The sequence below is a fragment of the Triturus cristatus genome, chromosome 5_1, assembly GCF_964204655.1.
Source record: "Triturus cristatus chromosome 5_1, aTriCri1.1, whole genome shotgun sequence".
NCBI lineage: Eukaryota > Metazoa > Chordata > Amphibia > Caudata > Salamandridae > Triturus > Triturus cristatus.
The window spans coordinates 302,407,805-302,421,466 of NC_140587.1; the positions used below are offsets into that span (position 1 = coordinate 302,407,805).

General features: G+C 42.1%; 1 protein-coding gene across 1 annotated transcript in view; it reads left to right on the forward strand.

Annotated features, from left to right (window-relative positions):
• Positions 1 to 4,125, forward strand: part of C5_1H8orf76 (chromosome 5_1 C8orf76 homolog) — a 186,101-nt gene extending 181,976 nt beyond the window's left edge. Inside the window, exon 6 of the mRNA XM_085605030.1 lies at positions 3,327 to 4,125. Coding sequence (XP_085461156.1) covers positions 3,327 to 3,503 — 177 coding nt within the window. The 3' untranslated portion in view covers positions 3,504 to 4,125. The remainder of the gene's footprint in view (positions 1 to 3,326) is intronic.
• Positions 4,126 to 13,662: the final 9,537 nt, after the last annotated feature.

Below are 13,662 nucleotides of genomic sequence, written 5' to 3' on the forward strand. Positions count from 1 at the left end.
AAACTCTAGTACACGCCGTGGTCCCCTCTCAGATTGACTAAAGAAATCTCCTATATCTAGGCGCATCTAAAAAAAAGAATAACGAAACTGCAATCAGTACAAAACGCACAGCTCGCCTAGTGCGGAATCTACCAAAAAGAACATCCCTATCAAAAGCCCTAGCCAGGCTGCCCTGGCTACCCGTTGAAAAGAGAATACTGTTCAAGACAATGTGCCATTGCCACTGTATTCTGGCAAATAAAGGACCACAATATCTTCAAACAATGATAGGAGCCTACACACCCAGCAGAAACCTGAGATCTGAAGGCAAAGCGTTAGCAAGGATTCCTAGAATCAAAAAGGCTAGGATGGGCGGTCGTTCCTTTAGATTCCTGGCACCCAAACACTGGAATACACTGCCAGTTGAAATAAGAACAGAGCCCAGTGAAACGACTTTCCGTAGAAAGCTGAAGACGTGCCTTCTCCCAACAGTTAGTCAACATTTATCCCAAGAGCTCCTCTTACAGGCCTAGTAGCGGAATGTCGTTGCTGACTGATTCTCATCCCATACTGTCCGCTATTTTTCGGCTACTAGCGCGGGGACACACCGGCGGTGTAAACATGCGCTCTATAAATGTATAAATAAATAAAATATAAATAAATATTTGACAGTGGGGCCAGGTTCCCAGCTGAGTCTAAGCCTGAGAGACAGAATACCCATGAACAACTATGAACAGCCACTACTTGTCTGACTTTGGACACTGGGCTCAGAAATCTTCACAGAGTGAAAAGCAAGAAAGATAAGATGCCTGCAGAATTAGAGGCGTCCAGAAATTTACGAATTTCGAATGTTACACCCCATTTGGTTGGCTTTGGCTTTTCCTCTTTCTTCACCTGCATAGTTGATGTACTGGGCCCTACAGCCCGTACTGGGTTTGGTACTCATTGTCTGGACACTGAGTGAGCCTGTGCGCACCAGTGTACTAGCAGAGAAGACATCGGCCCAGCTGAGGGGCCTCTGGGTAGTTGTCCTTCTACCTCTAGAAAGGGCCCAAATTCGGGCTATCAGCAGACTCTCCTTGAAACCGTGATCATTGGAAAGAGGGCATACCTGCAAAGAAGCTTTACTGTACATGCTTGAAAGTGCCAATATGATTCATGGCAAAGTATGCACAAGGACCCGTTGACTGGAAGGCCTTTTGGGGGCAAACAGCCTTTACAATGAGGTTTTTACCACGTTGTGCTGTTACCACACATTTTTTACCACACATGTTTTTAACACATGTATGTCTTTACTACGAATGCCTTTACCAGGCATTTAATGTAAGTTGTGAGGTGTCTTTCCCCACAAATACATTGGTTTTATATTTAAAAATAATGCATGGTAATGGCATGCGTTGTAAAAGCATACGCGTTGTAAGAATATATGGGGTAAAAAATGCTATGCTAAGGCATGCAATGTATTTCCCTGCTTTGTTTTGTCGTATAACGCTTTTGGGAACATCTTGCTGGACGGAGAGTGCTTAGAAGTTGTGAGGTTATCACAGTCCAGCTGTCTGGAAGGAACTGCAACCCAAAGAAGAGCATCACTATAGTTGAGGAGCTGTTACAAAGCCTGTCTGCTACTCAAGGGTGAGCCTACACTGCTGTTGACTCATCCTGTACCTGTATTCCCCCTTTTTCAGCCTCTGGAATCCTTCACATCCCTGGTAGATCTGCCGGCTGGTGGTTGCACCTGTTTACTGAACTTTTTGGATGTTCTACCTCGTACAGATCCAGAGATATTCCTGATTGAAATCGTTGAAGTCTAACCCTAAATCATCAGGTCCCTTTTGGTCCTGGTTGGATTAGTGACTTGGCTCCTATAGGTGCAGCTGTTCCAGTGGATCCCCCCACCACTTGAAAAAACCCATCTGCGACCTGTAGTTTAAGAATTACAGACCCCATGTCGGCTGTCTGGGGCATTACAATGCGGGAGGGCTCTTTATCTCTCATTGAGTCTGTGCTAATGTAGTGGGTTTTTTTGTGTACCTGCAAAATAAAAAATATATTAAAAAAAGAGATACAGACTCCCGAAAGGAACATGTATTTGATAAGCAGTGGCTCAGTAGTCCATCTAGTCATACCCAAATGTTTGGCACCTATCTAGTGATTGTACTTCAGAAACTTTGGACTTGTGGTTGTGTACTTTACCTGGCTGTGGTGGCCGAACAGTGAGTTTATCGTGACAATATGTTAAATGGAAATAATCCAAGAAGCCGATGACAGGTGAAGAAAGGTTTATTCCGTAAATGAATTCACCCATGACTACGACATCCTGCCACCACGGATCCCAGCACAAACTAACAGTTGCTAGGAAAACCGGCGGCGGTGAACGGCGCAGAGCGTGGACATGTATTTAATCATAAACATGTTGACACACGAGATGGTCGCACGCAAGAGCCTCGTTGAAGACTGCATGCGCTGCGATCATCTCGTGCATGCAACAATGACGTGCAATAATGAAATCACTACACAATACCAATAGACCACCATAGAGCAGCAGAGAATTTGCTGGGTTTGTTCTAGTTGTTTGGACGATGACGTTTTAGGTAACTGGAGATTTGACATCGAAAATGTTGAATGGCAATCTGTTATGGGCTCTAAAGGTTACATTTGATCATAAACAGACAAAGTCTGCGCAGAATTGCGCGTGCCAGCAGTCTGTCAAATGTCGTGGAGCAGTGGATTGTTTTTCTTGAAGGCCCTGTTTGTAAAATATACTCCAATAAATCCCTGCTGCAGAAGTGTGCCAGAGTGTAAAGAACTCATATGTACGAATCTGAACGTGATTAAACTACGTATTAAAACTCTATAAAACTATATAAAGTTCTGAATCCTGCGAACAGTGTATTTAACACAAAACCACAGAACAGGGTCTTGAAAACCAATCCACCGAACAGGGTCTTGAAAACCAATCCACCGAACAGGGTCTTGAAAACCAATCCACCGAACAGGTACAAATAAAACGTTAATGACTTGGTGCCCGAAATCTCACCCTGAGCTGTCCCTATGATGAATGGGCTGTCACCGACAGAAACCTCTGCTGTGGGAAAGGGCTGTGCTCACTGTATTTGACTGCTCGTCAAGTTTAAGTTACAGAGGTGACTACAAAGGAATCCATTGTGCTCTCGTGCTAAGAATAGATGGCGATTCTGATTCGTATGTACAAAAGTTGTCATGTTTTTGTGTTTACATTTGTGGTTGCCATGGAAAGCATTCTTTTCGACCTCTCACTCCATCCTCTTTGCCCCGCAGGTGACGAGCGTGAAAAATAGTTGTCATTTGTTTTTTCTTCTGCATTCCAGATTATGGGAGAAGATCTTGCGCAAGAAAAGCTGAAAGAAGAGAGTCAGGCCGAGGGGAAAGTGGGTGTTACCGCCGCACTCGCATCCTTTGTTGCGACCTCCGAGTCCGAGTTCGAAGGCAGATGGTTCCAGAAGGTGAAGAACATTCTGGAAGACTTTGCACCTTGTTTGGAATGAGACTTACAAGACAGTGACCGGTACCTACAGGTGTTCCAGGCTGGAGCAGCATATTTGTTTTTGGTTGTTCGATCACACCTATGGTCCTGTGACGTCAAAGGAGCACCTCCATCTTGTAAAAGAGCCGGTAGTGCGGCCTCTTTGGCCTCTTCCAATGTGAGGTCGTGAGCAGACATTGCGTTCTGCATTCCACCCCTTACACGCCTTAAATTTGGCGCAACGAGCACGTATTGTGGCGTGCACGGCACCCCACTACCTCATATGCTGTAATAGCTGCACAAGGTAGTCTGGCCGCTCGTCATTTATTGGAATGAGTGTGTTGTGTAGCCCACCTGCTTTCACTCCTCATTCAGAGGAGTAGTAAAGCAGTGCTGTGTCTACGTGTCCATTTTACTACGTTTATATTCACAAAAATAAAAGTATGTTTCAACCATACGTGTCTCACTCTCCCATGTACTGTCACTCCGATCTTTAAGCAATTTTGTGACTTTATGGGCATATCAAGATAAAAACCTTTTATGTGACCATATTGCACATTTCTGTATTTTATTGCTTTTTATTGTATTATATTTAATAAATGCTAATAAACAATTTCAACAAAAGAAAGTTATCAAGGAACTAGAGAAGTCATTTCTCTCCGGTTTGCGCGGTTTTGCTGATTGACAAATTGAATTTCAGGTGGTAAATGGTTGACAATAATGGATTGAAACTATTAGATGGTAAATACTTCGTTGTCGGGCACCAACAAAACGCTTGCAAATTCTCACTAAAGAAACTGCAACTGAGGAATAGCATTGTTTTCATCATGAAACGCTTCATTGAATTTACAAACACCTATTATCTCAACCATGGTGTTCAGTCTCAGAGCATTTCTATAAAGAGAACGTTCTTCTAAATAAAACATTTTAAAGGGAACATTAAATTAACTGCATTTCGTTTTCTTTCTAAAACAACTGCTAAGAATATGAAAATAAACTCTCTCCACATAGAACGGCTAAACCCTCCTCAATTCCTTTTTTCAGATTTTTAAAAATAATTTGTGTTCTTGAAGAAAACTAAAACGGATAGATGCAATCCAAAGAGGCGTTTATAGTTGATGTAGGCCTTGCCAAACATCCAGTGAGAACACCATACTTACTTAATAGCATTTTTATTAGATAACTGCCATTGTATACATTCGCCGCCAATTTCTTCTTCACACTGGCTGTAGTGTTTATCAAAGACACTATGGGGAGGGAAAAACGGAACAAAAGTAACCCTCCCACTTTAAATAATCTTGACTGTGCTGAACCCATCCCACCACTTGAATCGAAACAATAGCGCAAGTAAGGACTATTTTCACACTACTTGTCTTTCCAGTCCTGTCCGATTGCACTGCGGTATTGGCAGCTCTTCGAACAAGCATTGGCTAAGCCAATAAATGTTGCCTTGTTGATCTATTGGCATGGTCAATGCATTTTCCAATGCTCTATAGCATTGTATGACTGTGCCGCTGTTTGCTGTAGGCGCATGCATGGAATGGCATGGGTGACATTTTCTGTTTATCAATCTAATATACTATTTAAGGTAGTATATAGGATATTGGTAAATAATGGAAAAAAAACCTGGGGAATGTGTTTGCAAAAAGCACTTTTGGATAAAGGAGCGACCTAGTGGCAGCTGCTAGGGCCCCCGAAAAAATTTCTAGTAAAAAATAAAATAAACTAAAATGGGCACTAGGGGTGGGAGAACAACAGACAAGGGGAGCTGCATTGGGGTATTGGCTAGTGGTAGCGGGAGCAACCAAGGCACCCAAAAAGTTTTTTAAAAAAACAATTTGCGTGGCCCGGCAAAACACAGTTGCTGTTGGGCACTCCAGAAGAAGTAAAAACATTTTTAAGGTATTTATTTTAGGACTATGAGGGATACAGAAGGACCTGAGGTTTAAGGGAAAGGAAAGGTTGTAAGAAGCATATGACAGAGAGCAAGAAAAACACATTCATTCTCATTGAGTGATTTATGGAAAAGAAAAGAGTAGTTTCCAAAATGTGAGTAGTGGAAGGATACAACTCAGCCGTTCAAAAGAATGGAAAAGAAACTATACCCCAGGAGAAGGCCAAACACAATAAGATGAAGGCAAATCATTGAATAAGAAGGAAGCAAATGAGAGTGGCAATAAAGCCAAACAATAGTAAGCAGTGGGCGGGCTTGAAGCTTACTGTAAGTTTGGAATGAATCACAACAAGTTATCACCTACAGACAGGTGCCTGTAGGTAAGAGTTAAAAATGACAATTTGTATTTACCCCCCCATAACCAGCTCACCAAGATTTCCCAGCAACATAGTTCTTGCAAGAGCTGGGACTCGACATCATCCTCACTATGTCCATCATGGTGCTAGCACAGAATATTCAGTGCTTTGGAGCCACTGTAGATTTTCAAAAGTGTTTCACTCAGAAAAGAGGCTTTTTTTCCATCCGAAATATATTTTCTTCAAGCACACCAAATATTCTCCGTCTATGTTCACTGGCATCCTTTGTATTCATAGTCCTGTGAGAAATTGGGTTGTTGAGGGGGTGTGAGCCCTTGTCAAGCAACAGAACAACAAACATCCAATCATTAGACCAGGGGCTATGCAGTTTCAAAGGTTTTGGTAAGTACAGCGCATAAAATCTACAGAGCACCTCTCGGGGTCATCTGGTCGTGCTAGAGTGAAGGAAAGTCACAAGTTTAGGACAACCGCAATGGAGCGCAGGCCCGATACAGGGACCAGGCTTGTGTTAAAAAGGTTACCTTTTCAAAGTCCGGTGCGAAGTGTCCAGTTCGTGGTGGAGCAGGCCGCAAGGAGCAGGGAGAGTGTCGCAGATGGTCACCGATGTATCGCAAAGAACCGGCTGGGCATCGTGGACGGTTGTTGCTGAAGCTTTGCGATTGCGTCATCTTTGGCAGTCGATGCTTGAACGCGAAGTGCAGATCTTGCGTTGCTGGTTATCTCTAACAGTCACTGTAGCGCGAAGAGTTGGGTCCACTAGAGCTTTGTGTCGTCGCTGGTGGCAACATCTCAATGCGAACAAGCCTGTTTGCGGTCACAAACAGCCCAAAACTTCAGGATTTCTCTTTCTTCAGAGGAGTGCACTCTGATGCCAACCAAGGGCCTATGGCCTCGGAAGGTGCCTTTTAGTGATCACGGACTCACTCTAGCAGTGGCCAGCAGTGCTCAGGCAGGTCCAGTTGCATCAGGGCAGCTGGGCAGTTGCAGGGAGGCCCCTTGGGCTTTTTGTGACTCTATAGCTCAGAACAGGAGGCCAGCCAGCTGACTCTTGGAATCACTCTGACTGGGATCAAGGGAGCAGGTGCAGTCATCCTTGTCCGAGTAGGGCAAGCCTCAAACAGCAAGGCAGTCTGTCTTCTGTAGTGTTTGCATGTCCAGGAGTGTACTGACGATTTGGTCAGAGGTCCAACATTTATATCTGGTGCCAGCTTTGAAGTGAGAGAAACTTCTAGACCCATCCCCCCATATCTGGTTCTGGAATTTCCTTTCTTTGCCTGCCCTGGCTCGGAGAGGTCTGGGGTGACATTAGACTTGTGTGAAGTCCTTTGTGAGTGTGCTTAGACAGTCCCTTTAAATTGAAAGTGTGGTAGGTGACAGTTCCGTCCCTCCCATCCTTTCCAGATGACAACTCATAGCCCCCTTTGTAATACTGTCTGGAAGGAATACACAAAGGCCAAATGCCAATGACACCTAGTCTTGTGACACAGGATACCAGCTGCAGGCACCTAATGGTCAGGACAAGAAAATGCACATTTTTTAAAAGTGTAATTTTCAGAATTGTGACTTAAAATCCAACTTTACCACTAAAGAGGGTTTTAAATTACAATTCATTTGACACAAACGTGAAATTTCTGTCTGCTTCCGAACAAAAGTTATTACTTAATAAATGTAATGAGGTAACTCAATGCTGTCTTATGAGAGTGGTGGGCCTTGCAGTAGTAAAAACGAATTGAAAAGTTTTCCACTACCACGATATTTAAAACATAAAAATACATGTTCAATGTTTTAACCACAATGCACCCTGCCGTATGGGCTGTTTAGGCCCTACCCTAGGAGTGACTTATATGTATTAAAAAGGAAGGTTTAGGCCTGGAAAAAGATATATTTTGCCACATCAAAATGGCACTTTAAAACTGCAAACAGGCTGCATGGCAGGTCTGAGACATGTTTAAAAAGACTATTCAAGTGGGTAGCACAATAAGTGCTACAAGCCCACTAGCATAATTTAATTTAAAGGCCCTGGGTACAAATATTACCACTTTGCTAGGAACTTGCAAGTAAATTAAATGTGCCAATTGGGTGTAAGGCAATTTTACTATCTTTAGAGGAGTGAGAGCACAATCGCGTTAATACTGGTTAGCAGTGGTAAAGTGCACAGAATACTAAAAGCCAACACAAATGAGTTTAGAAAACAGAAGGGATGAAGGCAAAAGGTTTGGGGGTGATCTTGCTGAGAGGGCCATGTCTAACAGTTCCCCATGCCCCTCTGAAAACAAGCCCCACTACAAGGTTGTGTAGAAGACCACCAGAGCCAACACTTTAAGGTCAAGCTGAGTCTGTCCAGGTAGACTGCCAGTCTCTTCCCTGGTGGTGCCAGGCCAGGGAACATACATGCACAATGGGTTCCTTTTGACCAGGAATGCCCTTGATAGATAGCCTGCTGACCACATTAGTATGCTGGCATTAATTGGTTCATAATCTTCCAGATGTACAACACAATATTTTATTACTTGAACAAATAAGGCGGAGAAACCTAAGAATGAAAATAAAATCATCTGCATTGGCTGTTTCCATGGAGTATGTAAAAAAAAGTAGCCTGTCTCCCAAGCCTACAGATTGTAGACGCAGTTGTTTAGAGTGGAGCTTTACAAGAAAGTCACAAATGGTTGCTTAACAACAAAAATGTAAATCTCATCTTCCAACATTTTAATCTGATGTATTTGCACACACTGACCAGAGGAAATGTGAACTCCGCTTCTAGGTTGTACTAAACTGGGTTAAGGGAAATGTCCCTCTAATCAGTTGACTAAAGATGTTTCTCTACAACTGATAATGAATGTCTATTTCAAGCTGAAGCAGTCCGGGACCAGGTTGATGATGTCGGAATGGTCTCAACAAGGGTGGGGTCCTGACCTTCTACACCACTGAAAGAGGATACACATGAATTTGGTCTGAAGGCTGCATGTTCTGTCCAGTCTGCAAATCTGAATCTCTACCACAGCCTTCGATGGTTTTGATAGGCAGCTAGTGTCTTGAATTCCTCTAATATTGAGTTTTAACATTTCTGGCAAACTGAATAAACATCTTATTTGAGACCTGGGATGTTATTTGGTGATTTGAAGTGGAACATATATAATCTGTTACTTGGAGAAATGCTTTTGTCTAAAATGTTTACAGAGGCCCAGGAAATACCATTATTCTATATTTGGTAATCCTGGTTTACTTGTGCTATCCAGTTGCACATGGTTGCCATCACTGCTTAGAGAAGGAGTATGCAACCGATTAATAAAGGATTTCTTACAAGAAATTATATTTCCCCTGATCAGGAGACCCTTTCTTCCGCGCAATTTAAATATATTCCTAAAATAATACAACTTCCCTTCAAACCTAAGGATGACTCTACTATCCAGGACATTTACTGATAGCTATCACTTCATCTTGCATGTTTACTGAGAACTGGGCTTTGTTACTGTGAACCATACAACATTTTCAGAGGAGGATGGTGGACCTAATGACACATCTTTCTCACAAGATTCCATGTAATCAAGCCTTCCCCTTACACACTTTAGGGGATTTACCTGACCCAGCAAAGCGAGTGTGCCATACTCTCAGTTAACAGAGCCCTACATTATGGAGAAAAAAAATGAAAGGCTATCTGAAAATTGTAACAGCTTTATAGTAACGATGAGCCTAATTATACCCGAGTTTGGATTTAAGCACTCAATTTCTACTTGTATTGATTCATGATACATAATCTGTTATGCAGACCTGAGCAAACCTAAGGCTTGCTAAGCAGGAATAGTCACTACAGCTGTGCTATGAATTGTTGTCATTAGTGAGACTTGGAGAGCAGCCACCTGGAAGTCCGTTCATGCACTTGTCATTCCTATCTAGAATGTGAGTCTTTTCTGTAACAAAAGCTACTTGTATTTAATGAAAATCATCCTAAACTTCCAACATTATTAAAGTTGTAATAGTGACCACTTTAAACAAGATTATATTAGTAGTCACCATATGCAAGACTAGCAACAGTGATCACCTCCGCGCATCAGGTATTGTTGCTAGCAGTAATTTAAAACGGCTCTACATGAGTAATGCATAACAGCCGTAGCAGCAATGCTCCTGGCACAAAGTTAATAATATTAGTAATAAGTCTCCCCAAAGCTGTATGATTTATCACTCAAATAACCGCTTTAAATATACTTCAGAAATTCAACCATTTTTCTATAACATCAGCTTATAAATTCTAAAAAGACTTACATTTTTGTCTAAAATACATACTTCTCAATTTTGGTAGACATATATTAATTAACTCAACCAAGCAAAATCTCCTAATATAGTAGGCTGGTCTGCACTCACAGATTCACTCGGAGATTCTTTAAGCCATCTGTTGCTTAGATATGCTAATTTTACGATGCTAGGCGACTTTAATCTTCATCTAGAATCTAGACCTGAACCAAGAGTTGACAATTTTCTCCAAAGTACAGAGTTACTTACTTTACACCAATTGGTGGAGGTCCCAACACATCAGGCGGGTCATATTTTAGACGGGGTCTGCTCCAACTTCATGGCCTTATCAGTAGACACCCCGCTCCCGATGATATGGTCAGACCATTTCTTAATTCCACTTACAATCAGGGCCCCACAGAAAAGTCGCCCAGCTATATTATCCCCTGACCCTCAACCCAGACGTAAAAGGGCTCAACTAGCTGATAACCCGAAGCTGGCTGCCCACGCACAAGCACTTACGCCCGCACTGATAGGAAATCCAGGGGGGGGACTCTTGCCTCCTCCACTCCTGGCTTACAACGGTTTGTAATGATCTAATGCCACCAGAGAAACACAATAAGATTAAGAAATCAAAAACTCAGAAGGCCCCTTGGTTCACACCCGAGTTACCACTAAATCACCTCAATTGTAAGAAACAGGAGCGGAAATGGAGAAGATCTTATAACAGTGCAGATAGAACAGCTTATAGAAAGAGCAGAAAACTCTACCACCTCAGATCAAAAAGTTATTTTTTCAATCCTAAAATCTTCAACAACCCGGAAGCGCTGCAGAAAGAATTGCCCAATCACAAACCTTGTGCGATAACATCTCAACTTATTTTGAAGAAAAGATTCTTAATATCCAAAAGAACTTTTTAACCATTCCCAGTCACGACTGGGAAGATATCACTGAATCAGTTCCCTTCTACACTGCCCACTGCATTAATACCTTCGAGCCGGTACCTTTAGAACAGACTTATGAAGCTATCATATCCTGCAAATCTGGTTCTCCATTAGATGCCTGCCCCCCATGATTTTTCATAAAATCATTGATATAGCCAACCCGGTTATAAATCAAATAGTTAATTCTTCATTAAGCACGGGAATAGTACCAGATGAGTGGAAACTGGCTCTGGTAAAACCTCTGAAAAAGAAACAAAACGTTGATCCCTCCGTGCTTTCTAATCTCCGGCACATTTCATTGCTCCCCTTGCTAGGTAAAATTACAGAAAAATTTGTACATAGGGAACTTACTAAGTTCATTGAAACTGCTAATATCCTGCACCCACAACAATCAGGTTTTCGCCCAAAGCACTCAACAGAATCAGCCCTTCTGGAAGTCACTGACGCTTTAAAAATGCTGGCAGACAAAGGCAAGAAAGCAGTCCTTATCCTACGCGATCTGTCGGCTTCGTTCAAAACCATCTTGCATGACATTCTTATAAAGAGGCTCGAACGCGGCGGCATCTTAGGGACTGTGCTGGAATGGATTAAGTCATTTCTTACCGCAGACAAGCGGTGTCTCTAGGCACCTTCCTTTCAACTGAGAAAAGTATAACAACAGGAGTTCCACAAGGTTCTTCACTGAGCCCACTGTTGTTTAACATACATGACACCGCTCATCTCCCTCATAAGCTCCTTCGGAATTGAAGTAGCTACCTATGCAGACGATACTCAGATGATTGTATCTCTCGATAACAACAATACGGACGCCGAATGGAACTTCAAATGCTGCCTATCTAAAGTTGTCCAGTGGATGAGGGATAACCACCTTAGATGTAACAATGATAAAACGGAAATCCTCCCCATTGGGAAAGATGTAACCTTCCAGCCAGACATGTGGTGGCCAGAGGGAACTACTTCCCCACCAGATATGGTTAAGGTAGCTAAGAATTTAGGGGTACCGTTTGATACTGCACTCTCTTTTCTCCCACACGCATCGGCTATCGCCGGGACCTGCTTCAGCCTTATCAGATCACTAAAAAAATTCTTTGATCTGATTCCACTCCATGCAAAGAAAACTGTTGCAGTGGCCCTGATTCTCTCGCTCCTAGACTACTGCAATAGCCTCTTCGCAGGAGCCAACAAATCGACAATAAAAAAATTGCAGGTGGTCCAAAATGCAGCGGCGCGACTTGTCCTGAGGCTCCCATGTAGAGCTTCAGCATCCGCTGCTCTTAAAGCATTACAATGGCTTCCGATTCACAAAAGAATCCTTTTCAAAATCCTCCTAATTACATATAGAGCCACGATTAAATCTGGACCTAAGTATCTCTCAGCACGGTTTTCCCCCTATATTACTACTAGGACTCTCAGATCTACGACAGCTAACCTCCTTAAACCTCCACCTTTAAACAAATAACAAAAGGTGGAAAAACTGTTGCCGCTCTAGGGACTAAAGCTTGGAATGCACTTCCAGTCAAATTAAGACTACAAAAAACAGAAACTCAATTCAGGAAGGCTCTGAAGACATGGATTTATAATACCCCGGATGCTTGCTGTCTTACAATGATTTAACATGGCCACGAGCGAGTATGTCTAGGACCCCCTCTCACCTCCAATTCGTCAGCGCCAGGATACTCCTCGCGGAGTGACAGTTAGCGCTTTATACATTTCAATTTACATTACATTACTCAGGAGTGCTACTTACAGGTAGCTGAAGAGCATCCATTCGTTCACAGGCTACTTGTTGGAAAAGCCTGATGTGCATTACACCCATGTGGGTCAGCCTCTTTTTGTAACACACAAAGGATAGGTTCCTTCTTGCTTTGCCAATGTGTTTGTTTTCTAATTACATTTGTTTTCAAAGAAACATAAATATGTTCAGTGGTGCTGGCATTACATTGGCATGAAATCAAGAATATAATTTTTGAGAACAGTAATTTCTCTTCTTAAGAGTGCTATGAAATCCCTCGCGTGGGTGGGGGAGTATTCACAATTTAATAATTCATTTAAAATACCTATGATGGGGAACTATGTTTAAACGTAAGTAAATATTTTGTCGATTATGAAGCAAATGAATCGTGAAAGTAATAACACCTATTTTAAAATATGCTCGAACTTTATACATGGAATAAATTCAATGTTGAACTGTCTGTTAAGTTATGGCAATAAAAGATCTTGCTCAATTCGTGCTTTTTGGATTTCAGTTGACAAGGAGTGCTTGAAATTAAAGTTTACAAATTACTTGGCTTTGTTTGAACTTGCATTGTGTTTTAAGGCATTCCAACTTCCTGTCACATACCAATTAATTTAGTATTGTTGCTATACAAATTACTGGGTGGTGCAACATTCTTATTGATCCTGATCTAATTTTCTTCGAACAGAGGTTCTTTTGTTTACTTTCCCAAAATGTCCCTTTCCAGGAATAATACAACTAGAATCGTATGTGCAGTATGTATGAAATACTGTCTAAAAAATGGTGACAAATGACAGAATTATAACTAAATTAATATATTCTTGCAACCAGTGGTGTTAACCTCCTCAGTGCTGTACACTACCCATCATTTTTCAGGCACTTCCCAACAGCCTCGCTTTCGTTAACCGGCCAATTGATATTATTGCTTTCAACATTGAAACCAGTAGCCCACTGTAACTCTGTACACTATTGTAGGATTTGACTGCGGATATGGACTCCAACAG